At 41.1% G+C, this 16,394-nt stretch overlaps 1 protein-coding gene across 8 annotated transcripts in view; it reads right to left on the bottom strand.

Moving 5' to 3' along the window:
• FGGY (FGGY carbohydrate kinase domain containing) overlaps positions 1-16,394 on the bottom strand; it is a 520,775-nt gene that overhangs the window by 38,931 nt on the left and 465,450 nt on the right. For 7 of the 8 annotated variants that reach the window (XM_019501213.1, XM_019501212.1, XM_019501214.1 and 4 more), the window contains 3 exons: positions 15,349-15,423; positions 10,788-10,908; positions 7,493-7,587 (listed from right to left, as the gene is read on the bottom strand). In XM_019501213.1, the coding sequence (XP_019356758.1) occupies positions 7,493-7,587; positions 10,788-10,908; positions 15,349-15,423 (291 nt within the window). The remainder of the gene's footprint in view (positions 1-7,492; positions 7,588-10,787; positions 10,909-15,348; positions 15,424-16,394) is intronic. The other variant, XR_002094627.1, reaches the window with a different exon arrangement.

The raw sequence follows: 16,394 nt of genomic DNA on the forward strand, positions 1-16,394 counted from the left end.
CTCCAAGGGCCCCACATTTCCTGGGGCCTTCTTTCTACTCCCTATGTATTTAAAAAAGGACTTCTTGTTGTCCTTAATCCGGGAAGCCAGCCCCTGTTCCATCTCTGCCTTGGCCTTCCTAACCATCCCCCTACATCCCCAAGCAACTGCTGAATAGTCCTCCTTAGTGATGACCCCTCCTTTGTTTGCAAGAGAAATAGCGGACCAGGTCCTCTGCCTATGTTGAAGCCAATGAAGCTACTCCAAACCTCATCAGATGATGATCTGGTTCAGAGACTCCAAAAATGGGATTAGTCCCTGTTAAACCAATATAAACCTCCACCCATGCCCAAGTAATATTTACTTGTATTTTTTAAAATCAAATTTGACACACTGCCACTTCACTGAGAAAATCCAAGCAGTGCAGAAATAAAACCCTCCCCAGTTCTGGTAACGTGGAGTTGTAACTTAACCATTTCATAAAGAGCATCTCCAGCTGTCTCAAGAAACCTGTTCCCCTCCTAATCACAGACCTTACTTACATGTCAGGAGGTTCTAGGGAAGGGGTGGCCGGCCTGTGACATGTGCACCACAGTAGGGGCAGCCTGTGGGTGCATCTACGTGTGGAATTAATGTGACGTGACGTCTGCATGTGTGCTGGGGACAGCAGCAATCGGACCTGGGGAGGAGCAGCCCCGGCTGGCAGGGGATCCCGGGGGTCAGCCCTAGGCTCTGGGTGGCAGTGCCAGGAAGTGGAGGGGCAGGCCGGGCACGAGGGTGCAGAACCTGTGGAGCTGTGTGGCTAGCCGGCAGGCAGCTCCCACACTTTAGCACCCTCGTGGTCCAGCCAGTCCCTGTCACCATCTACATGTTCGTTTCAATGCAGTTACTTAATCTGCCATAAGCTAGTACTGTCTTTGATAGTACTATCTTATGGCAGAGGTAATTAATTTACTGTGCCTTTATACCGCTGCATGTGTAAATGGTGACGCTTTACTGCGGAGATAATCAGCCAACTCTGCAGTAAAGCGCACATGTAGATGTGCCCTGTGTGTGGCACAGAGCAGATCAGAGAGGTGACAGGCAGCACAACAGCAGATAGGGGAGGGAACAGACCACAGCACAGGAGATGAGGCAGGGGGAACAGGGAAGAAAACAGAAAGCAGATCAGGAGGTCAGGAAGATAACACACAGAAAGCAGAGCAGCAGATTGGACATGGAAAGGGGATCCGAGTGCCTCTCGGGGAAGGTGCGGGACTAATCTGTGGCACGTCTACCAAAAAGGTTGGCCCCACTGCTCCTGGGTCATGTAGCTATGCGTATTGCTTCAGGGGCCATGCAGTTAAAAGTAGTTAAAACTGTTTAAATATTGCAACTAATACACTGCTTAGATATTTCTACAATGCTGGTCAGTAGCCTGTAGTATCTATTTAGCAAGTTTGTATCTACAACTTCCTGTTTAAATGTAAGTGGAGAAAAAAGGTGTACAGAAGCTTTAGTGAATGTCAGCTTTCCGCTTAACAGCCTAAGCTAACAGGAAACTATATACAGAGTAACTTAAAAAGTTGCTTTCATACTGGGAAATCTCCTATACATATTTAAAAATGAAATCCATTCACAGGTCCTACTTGTCTCTACCTGAATTAATGATATCACAAGCACTTCTATGGCAACATGATGATGTCAGATTCAAAACTGTGACCTCAGTAGCTGATCAAACAGAATGAGAGGCCAAGTGAGGGCAAGAGATCTTGTTCTGGCACAAGTATAATATGTGCGTGCAAAGTAGGCATGCAAAGTAGGCATGCAAAGTAGGCATGCAAAGTAGGCATGCAAAGTAGGCATGCAAAGTAGGCATGCAAAGTAGGCATGCAAAGTAGGCATGCAAAGTAGGCATGCAAAGTAGGCATGCAAAGTAGGCATGCAAAGTAGGCATGCAAAGTAGGCATGCAAAGTAGGCATGCAAAGTAGGCATGCAAAGTAGGCATGCAAAGTAGGCATGCAAAGTAGGCGTGCAAGGGACTTTCTCCCCTGACTTTGAGCCTACAGTGAAGGGTAGGGAAAGAAGGAGGGGAGACCACTTCCTGATCCCAAAAGCTAGTGCCACAGACAGCTCAACAGGACTGTCCCCTTCATCTCTGGGGCCAACCAGTAGCTCGTAAGGATATCTGAAACTCTGCTTCCTGTCTCCAAGTAGCCGCAACAGCAGGGGGCTTGAAGAGGGCCCAAAGGCAAGAGTCCAGCTTTCCTCTGATAGAGGGAGGGAAAAGACAGTCCACTTCCACAGGCCTGGAGCAGGTCAGGAGAAGACAGTGGGAATACCTGACACTCCTCCCAAACAAGAACAAAACAGTAATGGAGGAGGAGGATGCAATCGTGAATATGGCCCCAGGGGGGATGCTGGGAAAGATCAGTGAGATGGGAAGGGAAAGGAGACTTAACACAACACAAATGAGGTCACAGAGTGACAAAGCACTGGGGAATACAGGGAGGAACAGGCCCCTGCGCAACCACACACTGTGTCATCCATCTACACACAGAAATGCAAATATAACCCACCATTTGAACTACACATGCATATACACACACGCATGCAGTTGCAAATATATACACATATCCATGTCAACCAGTGCAGGTAAAACACTCACACGCACACAGTTTTTGTAGTACTGTGTTTATCTATTGTATTTTCTTTGCAGTAGCACTCACTATGTGCTAAGTGATTTTCCAGGGCTCCTGAGGATCAAAATGGTGCAAATCCAAGACACAGTGCCGGGGAAGAGCATTGGGAGACAGGGAATCAAGCCCAAGTCAACCCCTTATTCCCTCTTCAGTGTTTATGCCAAAACAATTTGTCCAGTTACAGAAAAGCTCCTGGTAAAATACACTGCACTGCACTGGATGACGTTTCTTTTCTTTCATCTTTGCCTCAGTGAAAAGGCTCTTCCTTAAAATGCCAGGACCAACAGAAAGTTGGTAATTAGGTTTTCTAAAGATAATTTTATTAATTACTTTAATGTGAAATTAGGGACTAATCAGTGGGGTCACTGCCTTTTATAAGGCAATACTTCTGTTCTCATGTGTATGAGCTGTGCCCGACAGAGAAGGCGAACCTGGAGAAAGAGCTGGATGACAGCCAACTCAAACAGCCTCCTCTTTCCCTTTTTCAGTTACATATAACTGAAGCAGAGTAACAAGGATATACTTGAAACTCTGACATATATTTATTGAACACTTTTACCTAGAAGGAACCACTGGCCTTTGAAACCAGAAACTGTATCTTTACTATAGCAAAAAAAAAAAAAATCATGTAGAAATGTACATAAATGACAAACCGAGATCCCGGTATGAGAGGAATGGCTATAGCCCATACCCTGGATCCATCTCAGTCATCAGTGCTAAGACTATTTTAGACCTTGCGTACAAATTTAACAAAAATCCTTCAACATCATGGACTTTTATATGGCGATGAACTGCTCTGAACTGTCTCCTGTGTCAGTGCTGGCCCAGGTGGGCTGTTTTATAGCTTGTAGTTCCAGAACCATTAAAGAGACAAAACTAGCTGGTTAAAAGAAAAAAAAAAAGAAGTGAATGGCTGGGACAAATCATAAGATGAGCCAAAGAGAGAGAGGAAAAAAAAAAAATCTCCCCCCCAAAGATTTTTTCCCCAGGAGAGTCTAGAGACTAAATAATCAAAAGATGAAATGAGGGGATAATTCTGATCATGCTAAGGTTTTGCGGTTTTTTTGGATTGGACAAATGTTTTAATTCCCTTTCACCACAGAGGACAAAAATCGCAGAGGGGGTAAACGAAGAGAAATATAGGGAAGTCGACGTTCTTTGAAGGAACAACATGTGGTGACCAGGCATCAAAAATGGATGTTATAAATCTTTCCTTGGTAGAATTACCTAAGGAAGACATTGCAGTTTTGAATAAAAGCTTGGGCTTTTAAACCCACAAAGGAATCCGGCAAATTAGATTGTAACCTGGACTGTTACAAATTTTGTAGTAACCTTTCAAACGCTTCCCTGCAAGATGTGCAGGATACTGAGAATTCACTTGTTAATACAGATGTGGTCAATAAAGAAAATGACCATACGGGAATCTGATACTTTGAAAGAAATCTCCTTTAATCCACGAGTCACTAACTTTTCCTGTTGCCTTGGTCTCACATGAGAGATAAAAATATAGATATCTTATTTGGAAAATACGAATCAAGAGTAGACACTTGTATGATTTAAGAGTAGGAATCTGACTCGTCCAAAGAAACATACTATACTCCTTTATGAGCAACTGGACTATTGTTAAGTTGTGGGAAGGAGTGGGGATTAGACAGTAAGTTGGTCATTAATTTGTAAGAAAAAATGTGCTTAGGTGGACAGTTTGATACCTTCCTGTGTAACAAGCCATTCTCACTGCCAAGAATAACAAACAAGTTGGACAAGATGCCCAGGTACTTCATTGGGGAAAATCCAATTTGGTGTAGGGAGGCTTTTGATCAGGAGCTCAACATAGTGAGAAGCTATTGGATTACAATATGGGATATCTGTTTACCAAATAGTATGGCATTTACATACTTTCTTGTTTCTTGATCTGGGGTAGTCAGCGGGTAGATTCTTTTAAAAATATTTTTAATATTTAATTCCTTACTGTGCCTTGCCACTGTTATAGCTATCGACAATGCATATAAAAGAACTGCTATCATCAAAAAATATATTCATTGAAAACACATAGGGTTGGGTCTTGCCAAAGGTGCAGGAATGTCACCGAGTGCTGGACTGGATGCATGGGCATAGACTGGTCCCCACTAAACAAGATACTCAGATACCGCAGCAATAAGCGTGACACAGACGCCTATGGAGATAGAGACACTTGCATTCTCTAAGATCCATTTTCCATTTGGCACAAATGCCTTGAGGAAATGCAATGGGCCTGATCCAATGCCCATTTAGATCAGTGGCATCACTACTGTCAGCTAACATAAGCTTTGAGTCAGGCGCGGTAAAAATGACTGCTGGGAAACAGGGAAGGGAAGGGAAGGGAAGGGAAGGGAGGGGGCCTTTGGGGCAGTCAGGTTTCCCACCCAGGACTAATAGCACTGGGTTGAATTTCAACTGGAAATATTCCATTTATTTCCTTGTTGCATACACTAACTTCTTTTGAGTGCTTTTTATAATTCAGAGGGGGAAAAAATTCTGGCTGAAAGCAGCTCTTCTTTTTGGTAACTCATAGTTTCTATGTGCCTAATCCAGCCATGTAATTATTGAGATTATGTTTTCAAACCAGGTACTTTGTGCACTTAAAATGCCTTTAAGTGCATCAAAGTAGCCACCAGTTACATGACCTAATACAATAAGAGCACATACAAATTGGCAGTTTAATTGTGTGCACAAGCAGTTTTGAAAATCATGCCCTAAGAGTTTCTCTCCAATGTGTCTTTGACAGTATAAAGCTAGTTCATCTTGCATTTACATTTTGATCATCGTGAAGCCTTTCAGCCGAAAACACGGGGCTTCTAACCGATTCCTTGCAACTTACCATCATGCGCTGTCTTTATCACAGGATCAGATACTTTATTTTGAATCTGAAACTGAAGCAAGACACTGACCAACCCAAAAATGCAACAGCTACTCCGGATAAATTGTCAAAGCGCATACAGTATGAAATACAGTATTACCATATAGGACCTTCAGAAACATTTCTGCATGTTTGAGGCTAATGAGAGAGATGAAGACTGAACACATCAGATTATACAATTTCTGCTTAGATGCCAAAACATAGACGAAGCTGCCATATATGCAGGCATTTAACCTTCCCAATGTTAGTCTTAATTTCTGCAGACTCACACAATCAACCAAGAAGTGCTAGTGCCTCATCTTGATATCTTTGGCTCCATAGGGGTTACTGGTTTCAGAATATTAAAAGTGTACACTTCTGCAACAATGTCATTACAGTGTTTTCATTCAAGAGGCAAACAGGTTTTAAATTAACAGCTGCCTGATTTGTTTAGCGAAAAGGGTCCAGTCACAGTTTAACTGAGAAAGATTTTTGAAAGAATAGGCTTGAATACAATGTATAGTTTTTACATTCTGGGATGTCATACTTTTGAAATATTTAAGCATATGAGGGTAAGAAGAAATACTTACAAGAAAAAAAGAAGTCAGCGTTATATAAAACTACATAAAAGGAAAGGTATCAGACCACTAGCAACTTTACAACACAAGATTTACTAATGCTTACACAATTAGACTTGCTACGAGGAGAACTGAAGAGTTTTCTTACCATGTATCAGTTTGCATGACAGACTAAATTTTGAACTTTTAAACACCCATATATTTAAAGTCAGAAAGTAATCTTCAAAAGATTAACAGAATGGCAAGAATTCATATGAAGCCCTGTCACCAGAAGCTTTTATCAAAATCAATTATATTGATCACAATTATCAAGCCTGAGCTATAAGCAGTACAATTATACAACACAGATACAATTTATTACAAGATTTTAATTTGCTGCACTGGGGTATGTTTCAGTGAATGCCTTTTCACTAAAGGAAGCCAATCCATATCACTCAGCAGAGCCTTCAGGCCTTTGGAAACATGTGAGACCCTGGGCTAAATCCTCAGTTAATGCAGATCTGCTTCCAAGTTCAATGGGACCTTGTCAATGAACGTGGAATGAGACTCTGGCTCAGTATCCCAAGAAACTGTGAGTTCAGTGCAAGTCCAAAATGCTATTATATGACAACTGTATTCACTTACATAAGGAGCCCCTTAAAAGAGAGGTGGTCCTGTTAACTCATTATATATAAATATCCTTTTATGTACATGCAGAAGTTACATGTACTACTGTTACACGAGGCAGTACAGCATCTGTTTCACGCTTGTGGCTGTGTCACTCCCAGAAGTTGTTCCACAGAGGATAACCCTTACTACTACTACTACTTCTACTACAATTAATAGAGTTAAGTATCTGGACCAAATATTCTTAAGCTCTAGCCAAAGGCACCATAGGTGATATATGCTGTGTTTATTCTGGCCAGGGAATAGTTACATGTTTAAGATTCTTTGATTTTAAGGAAGTGGAAGGAGGACAAACCACAAAGATGATAACTTGGGATGAAAGAGTGGCCTTGCTAACAGTGGTAATAGTTTTTGGACTGGATCCTGCATTATGTTGTATGTGGGAGGATGTCTTTCTATACCTACAAGAACCACATTTTAGACCAGGGCTTAGCTTGGTCTTCTGCCAAATTATGTGGGTAATTCTATAGGGAGTAACTTATATTTACTTCTCCGCACATTGCAAAGGAAAATGTCTCTCAAACACACAGGAGCAATACATATATGGCACTGGTAGAGGAAAAAAATCAGGAGGCATAACTGAAGCAGGAAACTTCCTTGCTGTATAGAATTCGTTTTCAGCTTAATTATAACTTTCTATGATTCCAGACTCAAAAAAACTACAAATCAAACCTGAAGACAGAGGGATGCAGGTTTTTCCATTATTACATACCTGTATGGAAGCAAAATCCCTAGAAGCGCAAGCTCCAAGAATAGCAGCACCAACTAAAACAGATTCCACTTCTTGGGACAGGACAACAGGCTTGCCTATACAGGAAAGAAGTACACCTCTGTTAGGGAGAATGAAGTACCATAGCACTAAATACACAATAAATAATTACAGTTAAAAAAAAAAGAGGGAGGCTGGGAGAATCTGTGTATGAACTAAGTTCATAGACTCTGCACAGCTACTGCTTCTACTACAGGTCAGTGTAGCATGATTCCCTTAATTACCCCAAGCTCTAAGCAAAATGCAGAATTTATACAAAATAACTTTGGTAAAATGTAAGACACAAATTGCACTGAAAAATATCTTCCCAACCCAAACAACACCATTTGCCCACTATAAAAAAAGATACCTACAGGGGAAAGAAAAGTGAGCTATGGCCCTTTTTTTTTTTGCTTCTATGTAAAGAGTTAAAAAAGTGAGAGAGTCCCGTTTCCCTTCCCTACATATATATGCTGGGTCATATATATGCTGGGACAAAAATGCTGGGTCTAATCTTCTGTTTTTGCTGAAAGGTCTAAAAATATGAGCTGGGGGTTTCCTCAAACCTTATATGAAATCTTTTCCACTTTACCTGAATTAGACTTTATAACCGAAGTAATATCATAAATCTATTCGTTTTCCAACTTCCATAATCCTCCAGGAAAGAAATGGGTCTCTTCCACCCAGTTCAGTGTGGAAAAAAAAAAAAAAATCAAGCAGAAAAAATATATGGGGGTACAAAGAAAATACAAATGTTTTCATTTTCTTCACAGCCCATTAAAAACATAGAAAGGGAGCAAATCTGATTATTTTCCTAGCTTCAGGCTATCTTGCAAGTTATTGTTGCAAATGATTTGTTGGTATTTGTACAGTATTGAATACATTTGTGAATCCTCTGACTATCTGTGACTGGGTGAAGGAAATGCTTGCTTCTGTGGATGGATGAGCCAGTCCTGACAATAACAAGCAGGGCTTGGTCACATGTCTGCAAGGAGTAAAAGTGACTAAGATGATGCTGAAACTGCTAAGCCACTTGCTACTTCTACATAAGCCTGCCCACACGATGAGGCCTGGGAATTTCTATGCATATCCTCATGGATTTTCCTTCATACTTCAAAGTGGAAAACATAATTATGAACACAAAAACCCATCATTCAACATTCAGGAAGCCAGACATGTAGCTGCAATATAGCAGATCTGCGCTTTCCCATGGGCACAAGCTGGACAGTGGGACCCTTGTAGTAACATGGAGCTGCCTTCCATACTACCCTACCACCTCGTAGCTGGCACAAAAGGAGTGACTGGGGCAAACTGGATCTAGCCAGAGCTTCCTGTGCCCTGGTGATTCTTGCTTGCTGGAATGGCCCCTGCCAGGGAGATGTAATTGTGTAAACTGTGGAAATTTAGACCAATCTCTAAAAGTTTTTTAAGATGTTCCCAAAAGGCATCAGTCCAATATCGGTGGCTCTAGAATTGGCCATCTTTGTATTCCTCCTCCAAATCTGCAACTACAGGTCAGGATTTAGACCTATAACTTGAATATGCCTGGACCAACTAAAAGGAAAGTTCACCGCTAGTCTCAGTATTGGTAGACCTTTGAAGTACCGAGTAACTTGCAGCATGCTTTAAAACATCCTGACTATTTCCCAGTCTTCAGAATGAACATATTCATCTTGCCATTTCAACTGATACTTTAAAAGTGGCCTGTGAATTTCTCTGCTGATAGTCTGCGTGGTTGAGCAGAATGGGCACTTACAGCTAACAGTAATATATTCAGATTTTTTTCTTTTCCTTAAAGAATGGGGGATTGATCCTGGAATGTGAGTTATTTTATCGGACAGGCTCTAATGAGTTCAACAGAACCAAGAGCATTTCAGTTAGATGAACTCTGACATCCCTTGTCAGTCACACATTTCACAAACCAGGAGAATTCCAAGACTGCAAAAAGGCCTTTTTGTCTGGAATTGTACTTGGCTGTTAGTTACAGTCCAGAGACTCCTGATTAAATTTTAATCAGAATACCTATTAATAAAGCTTTTATAGTAGACATCACAAAGCAGTTTCCAATAGTGAGCCTATTTGCAATTAACTCACTTTAAGCTATCTCTTAGTTAGATAAGGAAAGGTGTGGAGTTGATAAAATCGTGCTTGACAAACAGAAAGCACCACTATGATATACTACATCCACACAAGCCTTGGTCGTGTCATTTGCTTCTCTGCTTCTGCTTTCGTTTACTATAATTACATAATGCAGACTTTCATCTTTCTTCCTATCCCAAGGTAAGAAGTTGTGTTTGATGTGAAGGTAATTCAAATCTCCACACCAAATACCCCAAATCTGAGCTTTAAATTTATCCAAAACAGCTTGACCATTCCTCATTTGAAAGTCATCCAACCCATATACAGTTCAAGGTTTCTATAAAGTCTTTTTAAGTAAATTATATTATTTTTCTAAATTTTTACAGTATATTGAATTGATGTGCAGATGTTGGACAATACCATGCCTATGAAGACTGCATGGAGATTATAAATGCAGTGCAAGCTTGCCATTTGCTCCTATAAAAATATAAACCAGGCCCTTTATCTTTGTGAAATTCTATCAAATGAGAGACAGCAGGAGTAAAGATGTACAGAACTGGGTCCTATAGTACCTGAATTACATGAGCACCCAAGGAACTGAGATAAGAAAGACTATGTAATCAAGCAAATGTTCAGTATAAACAATGGATGTTAGGGGAAGTCAGTACTCAGCTGAGATGAAGCCACTGTTATTTTTCACGTTCCATAGAAAAAGGTATAGGGCTAGATTTGCAGAATCTGGTTTAACTAACAGAACTGAATAATTTCTATAGAAGGCTTAAACCAACATAAACTTTTACACTGAATTACATCCCTGCTACACCATTTAATGGGACATTTTTTTTAAAGTCTCTAGGTGGATTACAATTTGCCATTAAGTTTTCCTGCATTTTCTCCTAGAAATGGCAAAGTAGTGCCCTGTGTGTTTCTGAGAAGCCTATTTGTTAATAATGTGGACTAGATACTTTTGTTTCCACCGCATCTTTGTGTCAATCCAATGCCTTTAGGTGTCCGAAAATCCACTTTCAGGAAGTAGCATTTCATTACACAGTTTTTGGCCAACCAGCCAAGCAGAGTTCCATATAAAGAGAGCATTTATTTTTCCAAACACAAAGTTTTTAGTCACCTAAAATAATACAGCAGTTTACTCTCCTTCCCCCACTTCCTCTGTCTAGCTTACCAGTAATGTCAGCATGCATCTGCACAAAGAGGGGGTTCTTCCTCAGCCCACCACACAGAAACAGCGTGTTGATGCGGTGCCCTGCAGCCTGCATAGTTTCCAAAATGTGTCTTGTTCCTAACTTCAAAGACAGAAAAAGACTGATGTGCTCAGGAGGAAAACACGCCCATAAGAGAACCTACACTAAGTGATTATAAGGGAGATGGAAATGTATGGCTATTGGGAGCCCCTTACAGTAACCTAAGGACAACAAGTAGGTCAACGGAGTTAAGGATTCAGCTTCATTCTTGGCCACTAAGAAGCACTGTGGCTGCATCGACACGAGATGCCGACTGTGCTGCATTTGCATACACAAGTACTAAAGCACTGTGCAGTAACTGGAGTTACTGCACAGTAGCATCCCTGAACGGCTTTTTGGTGACGCTGACTGCACTGCAGCTCATACTACTGTGCAGTAGCGCCGTGTCACGCTTTATGCCATGCAACACTACTGCGCAGTAGCCACAAGATACCGCATCATGTACACCCAGCCAGTCTAACTCTCAAATATTAGAAACAAGAGAAGTCAAAGAGGGCAAAAGGTATCAGGTACAAGATTGGAGAGGGAAATATATGAAAGCACGTGGCTGGAGGAAATGTCTTGGGAGACGGATGGAGAGGAGAGCAGGACCTGACAGCAGCTTGTCTGCAGTTATGGAGAGTTGAAATGGAAACACCCAAAGGGCCAACAGAACTGGCCGTGAGATGGCAAAGACCCAGGATCAGAAAGATCAAAGGAAACCTAGTGGGACCACTGAAAAATAGCTGTTTGGGGCCAGGAGGGACAACGGGAACTGAGCAGCTACAAGGGAATAAGGAGACAGTTAAGAGTCCCAGAAGTAGACACGGAATGGCTGCGCCATCCACCACCATCTGATATGCCTCTGAAAACACTACACAATACAAATTAGCCTTGCAGGATAATTTGAAGGCTAATATATTAGGGATCTGTTACGCTAAGGAGAAAGGAAGTCAAAGATCCTTTCTTAAAAGCTTCTGCCTTCAGTACTCTCCCTTCCAAACCAGGGGTACTTGGTTCAAGCACTGGCACTGATTTGCACAGCTATGATAGTGTATCAAAGTGACTGGGGTACCAAAAGGAAAGAGCAGAACTCCTATAGTTTCACAGGTCAGTATATGCACAATTTGAAGGATCTGCCACAGGCTTATAGAAAATGGCCTTTTTTTTTATGGCTTGGCAGCAAAATGGGGAAAAATGGTTTAGGGTCAGACCAAACCAGGTTTTTTCCCAGTGTTTTGGCTAAATGAAGAATTTTGTTTTGGTTCAACCAGTAACAACTATTTCTGTTTCCTTTTCATGTTTTTCATGAAAAGGCAGTGAACTAGATGACCTATGGATGTCCCTTCCAGCCCTAGATCTCTGATTCTATATAATTCTTTAAAAATCCTTTTTTCCCCCCTCTATTGCTTATTTTTAACTGATACCATTAAAAAAAAATAAAACATGTTTTTCTCAACTGAAAAGGTGAGATGCTTTAAGTGGAATTAATTCATTCTGCTGTGAGATGGAGCCAATGGGCTTGATCACAGCATGGCTACCCTACTTCTAGTTCTGAAGGTACCAAAAGCAGTCACGCAATGTGTTTCAGCATAGTGTTGCTTGGCACAGTAAGTCCGAAATACAGCTATGCCCAACATTTTCCTGACACTGGGCCCCCAGTTAATGAAAAGGCCTGAAGCCCACAGTAAATCCCTCTGCAAACTGAAGCTCAGGTTGCTACTGAAAACTAAAACTAGTTGAATTTCACCAGTTTTGGGATGTTTATTATGAATGGCTGCCATGACTTTGGATAGGCCTTCAAATATATTTTGGTTTAAGGCAAAGTGGTTAGGAGGAACTGCAACAACCATAGGGCCAGCTGACTAAATCCATCACTTCCCTATTGACACAGAGGGCTAATTTCCAAATCACACAGTCATGAATTTAATTATGGAAAAATAAACTATTCCAAAAAACCCTCTCCTAAAAACTGGCTTTGATGACCACAATTATATCTATGCCCACAATAGTCTAATTGTTGCACCAAATTATTCCACATGAGTAGCTGAAGGATATTCTCTTTCGCTACTGCTGAAATTCAAATTTATTAACAACTTCCTTCACAACACGCACTTTCTCTCTCTCGCTCTCGCTGCCCCTGCCCCCCCTCCAAATACTTTGAAAAAGAACATGCTGTGAAAATTATTGTGTGTTTACCTGCCTGGAAAATTTTATTCACAGAGAAATTTAAATTTAAACTACTCTTATTTCACTACGGAAAGAAAAAAAAACAAACCTAATTTAATCTTGGATTGGACAAAATGCAAATTGAGGGCTTCAAATGCTAATTTGTTTTAAAAAAAGAGAAAAGGGTTTCACACTGAAAAGAAAACTAGAGATTAACATTCCAGGGGTAGACCTAGGTTTTTTGACAAGATTTGCAGTTGGGTTTAAAGTCTGATGCATCTCCCATCAAAGTCAAGGGGTTGTGCAGGTTTGGGGCTCTAGTGAACAGAAAATCTTTTCTTGCTGCATTACACAACAGACATAAAGAAAAAAGTAGGTGGTAGTAGGGGGGAACTTTTTAATAACTAAGTTTGTATATAATAAATTGTATCAGGAAGGGCAGACACAAATTGTCCTCTGTCGATTTATTATGATTGCCTGTTGTTTCAATGGTGTTTTAAAAGCAAATGGATGCGTGTTAACTTACCAGGAAGAGAAATGGAGGAGATGGCCTTTTATCTTGAGGTTATGTATCATTATAGAAAAAGGCCGGTGGCTGCTGCATTTAATGCTAAAATGTGGTATTTAGAACAAAGCAATGAGATAATAGGTGGCTTTCCCAGGATGTCCAGCAGAGAATGCTTCCACCTCATTAGCATGAAATAATAACTGAGCACCTGTTTGGTATTGAAAAGTTTTTGTTTTCAGCTTCTCTCCTTTGGCTATATCAGTAGCTGGCATTGTGTCTACTTTCCTAGACATTCTTAAATTTAAATGAGAGGATTTTATTAAAGCATCAGGTATAACACCATTATGTTCCTCAAAGAAAGGTCAATAGTTGGCACTAATGAATTCTGCGTTTATATTAACTGATCAGTATTTCCTGAAGAAGGAGTGCTAACAAGTCAGATGCATAATTCATAATAAAATGACAGCAGCTGCCTGCGCTACTATTCCAGATGGTGGGGTGCAATGCTGGGATTCTGCACACCATACTGGTCATTGTTATCCATAAACCCCTGTCCCATTAGAAAACAGCAGCAAGTGTTAACTCCCAGGATGGCAGAGAAACATGGCTGTATTACTGTGTGACAGCTGGAAAGATAATTAATTTCAGCACTGTACAAGGCCCCATCTTGTGTGAACAGACTACCTACAGGGACAACTCTAGGCAGCTCGTGCTGCATAGAGTTTTGTAATGAAATGTATGGAAATGAGTAAAAAAAAAAAAAATTAAGGAAAAAGAGGTGGGTTGATATTAAGGTAATAGGCATTAATTCAAAACACAGGCAGAGAGAGAGAAAAGTCAATTGTAGGCATTATATATCTAAAAATGCAACCTGGCTGCATCAGCTGAGCAAATATTCTTTTGTAGCTGTTCAGTGAGCAGAACTCTTTGGACATTTTCCACCGAAACAGAAAATACTGATTTGAGAAACCCCAAATGTTTTACACCATCTGTCCCTCCAAACAGGCAGAAGTCCCAACAGCTAGAGGGGAAACCCACAGATTTAGGAAGAGTGATAATGCATTCCTCTCGTGAGCTGTTTCCTGCATACGGCTATCCAGCTTCTTTCATCATCTTGATAGCGTTCGTCCATGCATTACCCTCACTAACAGCGCTCCCCAAGGAATGTCACCCTCCATGAGTACTTGGGGCAAATGGTCCCTGCATCAATCCCAGGCTTTGGACAGGCTACAGCAGGACTCCACAGAAGTGAACGATGCCAGAAATTCCTTTATAGGTTGGGCGAGGAAATCTCACACATGGCAACCTCCTAGGCTCGGTCATACCACCGGGCATCCCAGTATGCACGTTCAGGCAGAACTGGACTTCTGGTTTGGGGTAAGGTTGTGCCTCTTTCCTCCTCATGGCAGTTAATGCCCCCTTGGGTGCATATATTTATACATTTTGCCTCCCGGGGACAACAAAGACCAAAAGCTTCTTAATGCACAACTCTCATTTATTAGCTATCCAAAATCCCTCATCCTTTGAGTAAATTAGGATTTTAGGGATTTTAAAACCTGGTTCACTCCTACATGTTTTCATAGTTTCACAGTGCTTAGGGTTGGAAGGGACCTAAACAGATCATTAGGTCCGACCCCCTGCCCCTTTGCCAAGGGAATGGGCACGCTACGCTCCACCTTGCTCCTTTAAGATGTCAATTTAGTAAGTTCATTTGTAATTAGAAACCTATTTAACAGGGGGGCACCATCAATCCCCCACAGAACAGGGTGCAGCTTGCTGAAGTCCTTCATGCTCTTACACAACTTAGGCTCTATAAAATGACTTACAGCAATGGCTTGAATTGTGGCCAAGTAGATAAGGGCGAGATCATCCAGGCCCTGAGACAGCGTGAGCCCAACAACCTGTGTGGAAAAAACAAGGGAAAAAAAAGTGTACAGATCCAGCAGAAATGGAAGTTCTCAGCATTTTCAGCACACAAGGCATGTTTCTTGTTGTATCGATGCTATTTCTAATCCTGTCTTTGAGGGTGGCACGCAGAGTGTTACATTAAACATGTCGCTCCCGATCTGGGGAAGAGCCACGGAAACAGATCTTGCCTTTGCAAAGAAACAATGGACAAAACATATTTTGCAGGGATGGGGATTAGCATGTTATGTGTTCCCTGATTTTTTTTTTCTTCTTATAAGCTTTACATATGGCTTGGGAATACATTTAGTGCAATATTCTGAACTGGCACAGTAAACGGAGAAAAAAAAGATCCTGTTCCCCTCCCCGTACATCTTTTCAGTGAAAGACAATTCATAATTAGAAACCAGATTCTGATCTCATTTTGTCAGGCTTATTTCCAAACTGCCTCCAGTTAAGTAATGGAGTTCCTCTGCATTTATATCAACATAAGTGAGATCCAAATTTGCCCCTCACTGTGGCAGAAAACATACGGAGTCGTTTTCATTAAGTCATCATATCAGGGGAATAAACACCCACTGTAGTATATATTTCTTTCGGAAAGGAGTATGGCTTTACTTGGGCGTGCTCTCTCTCTCTCTTTCCATATACATTGGTCAACTAAGTTTTTCTTGAAATGTTCCTATTCTCTTTAGCCAAAGGATGTAATTTGTTTTCTGGGGGCGGGGGGTTTGTTTATTGAAAAACAAAGACCAACAAAAATGCACTGAGAAGGGATGTTTCCCTTCGAAGTTTCTGCCTCAGCTGCATGCTATTTTTCATCTAAAATGTTTCTAATGAAAAATCTCCACCCAACTTCAATTCTGAGCCAAATTTGCAAAAGTGTTGTCCAAGGGATCCCAAGAGCTCTACACTGGGGTACAGCTGAGAGCAAAGGATAACATTAATAACTTTACTCAAATTACAG

Source organism: Gavialis gangeticus, unplaced genomic scaffold (genome assembly GCF_001723915.1).
Source record: "Gavialis gangeticus isolate Ggan-Ray unplaced genomic scaffold, GavGan_comp1, whole genome shotgun sequence".
In the NCBI taxonomy this organism is placed as follows: domain Eukaryota; kingdom Metazoa; phylum Chordata; order Crocodylia; family Gavialidae; genus Gavialis; species Gavialis gangeticus.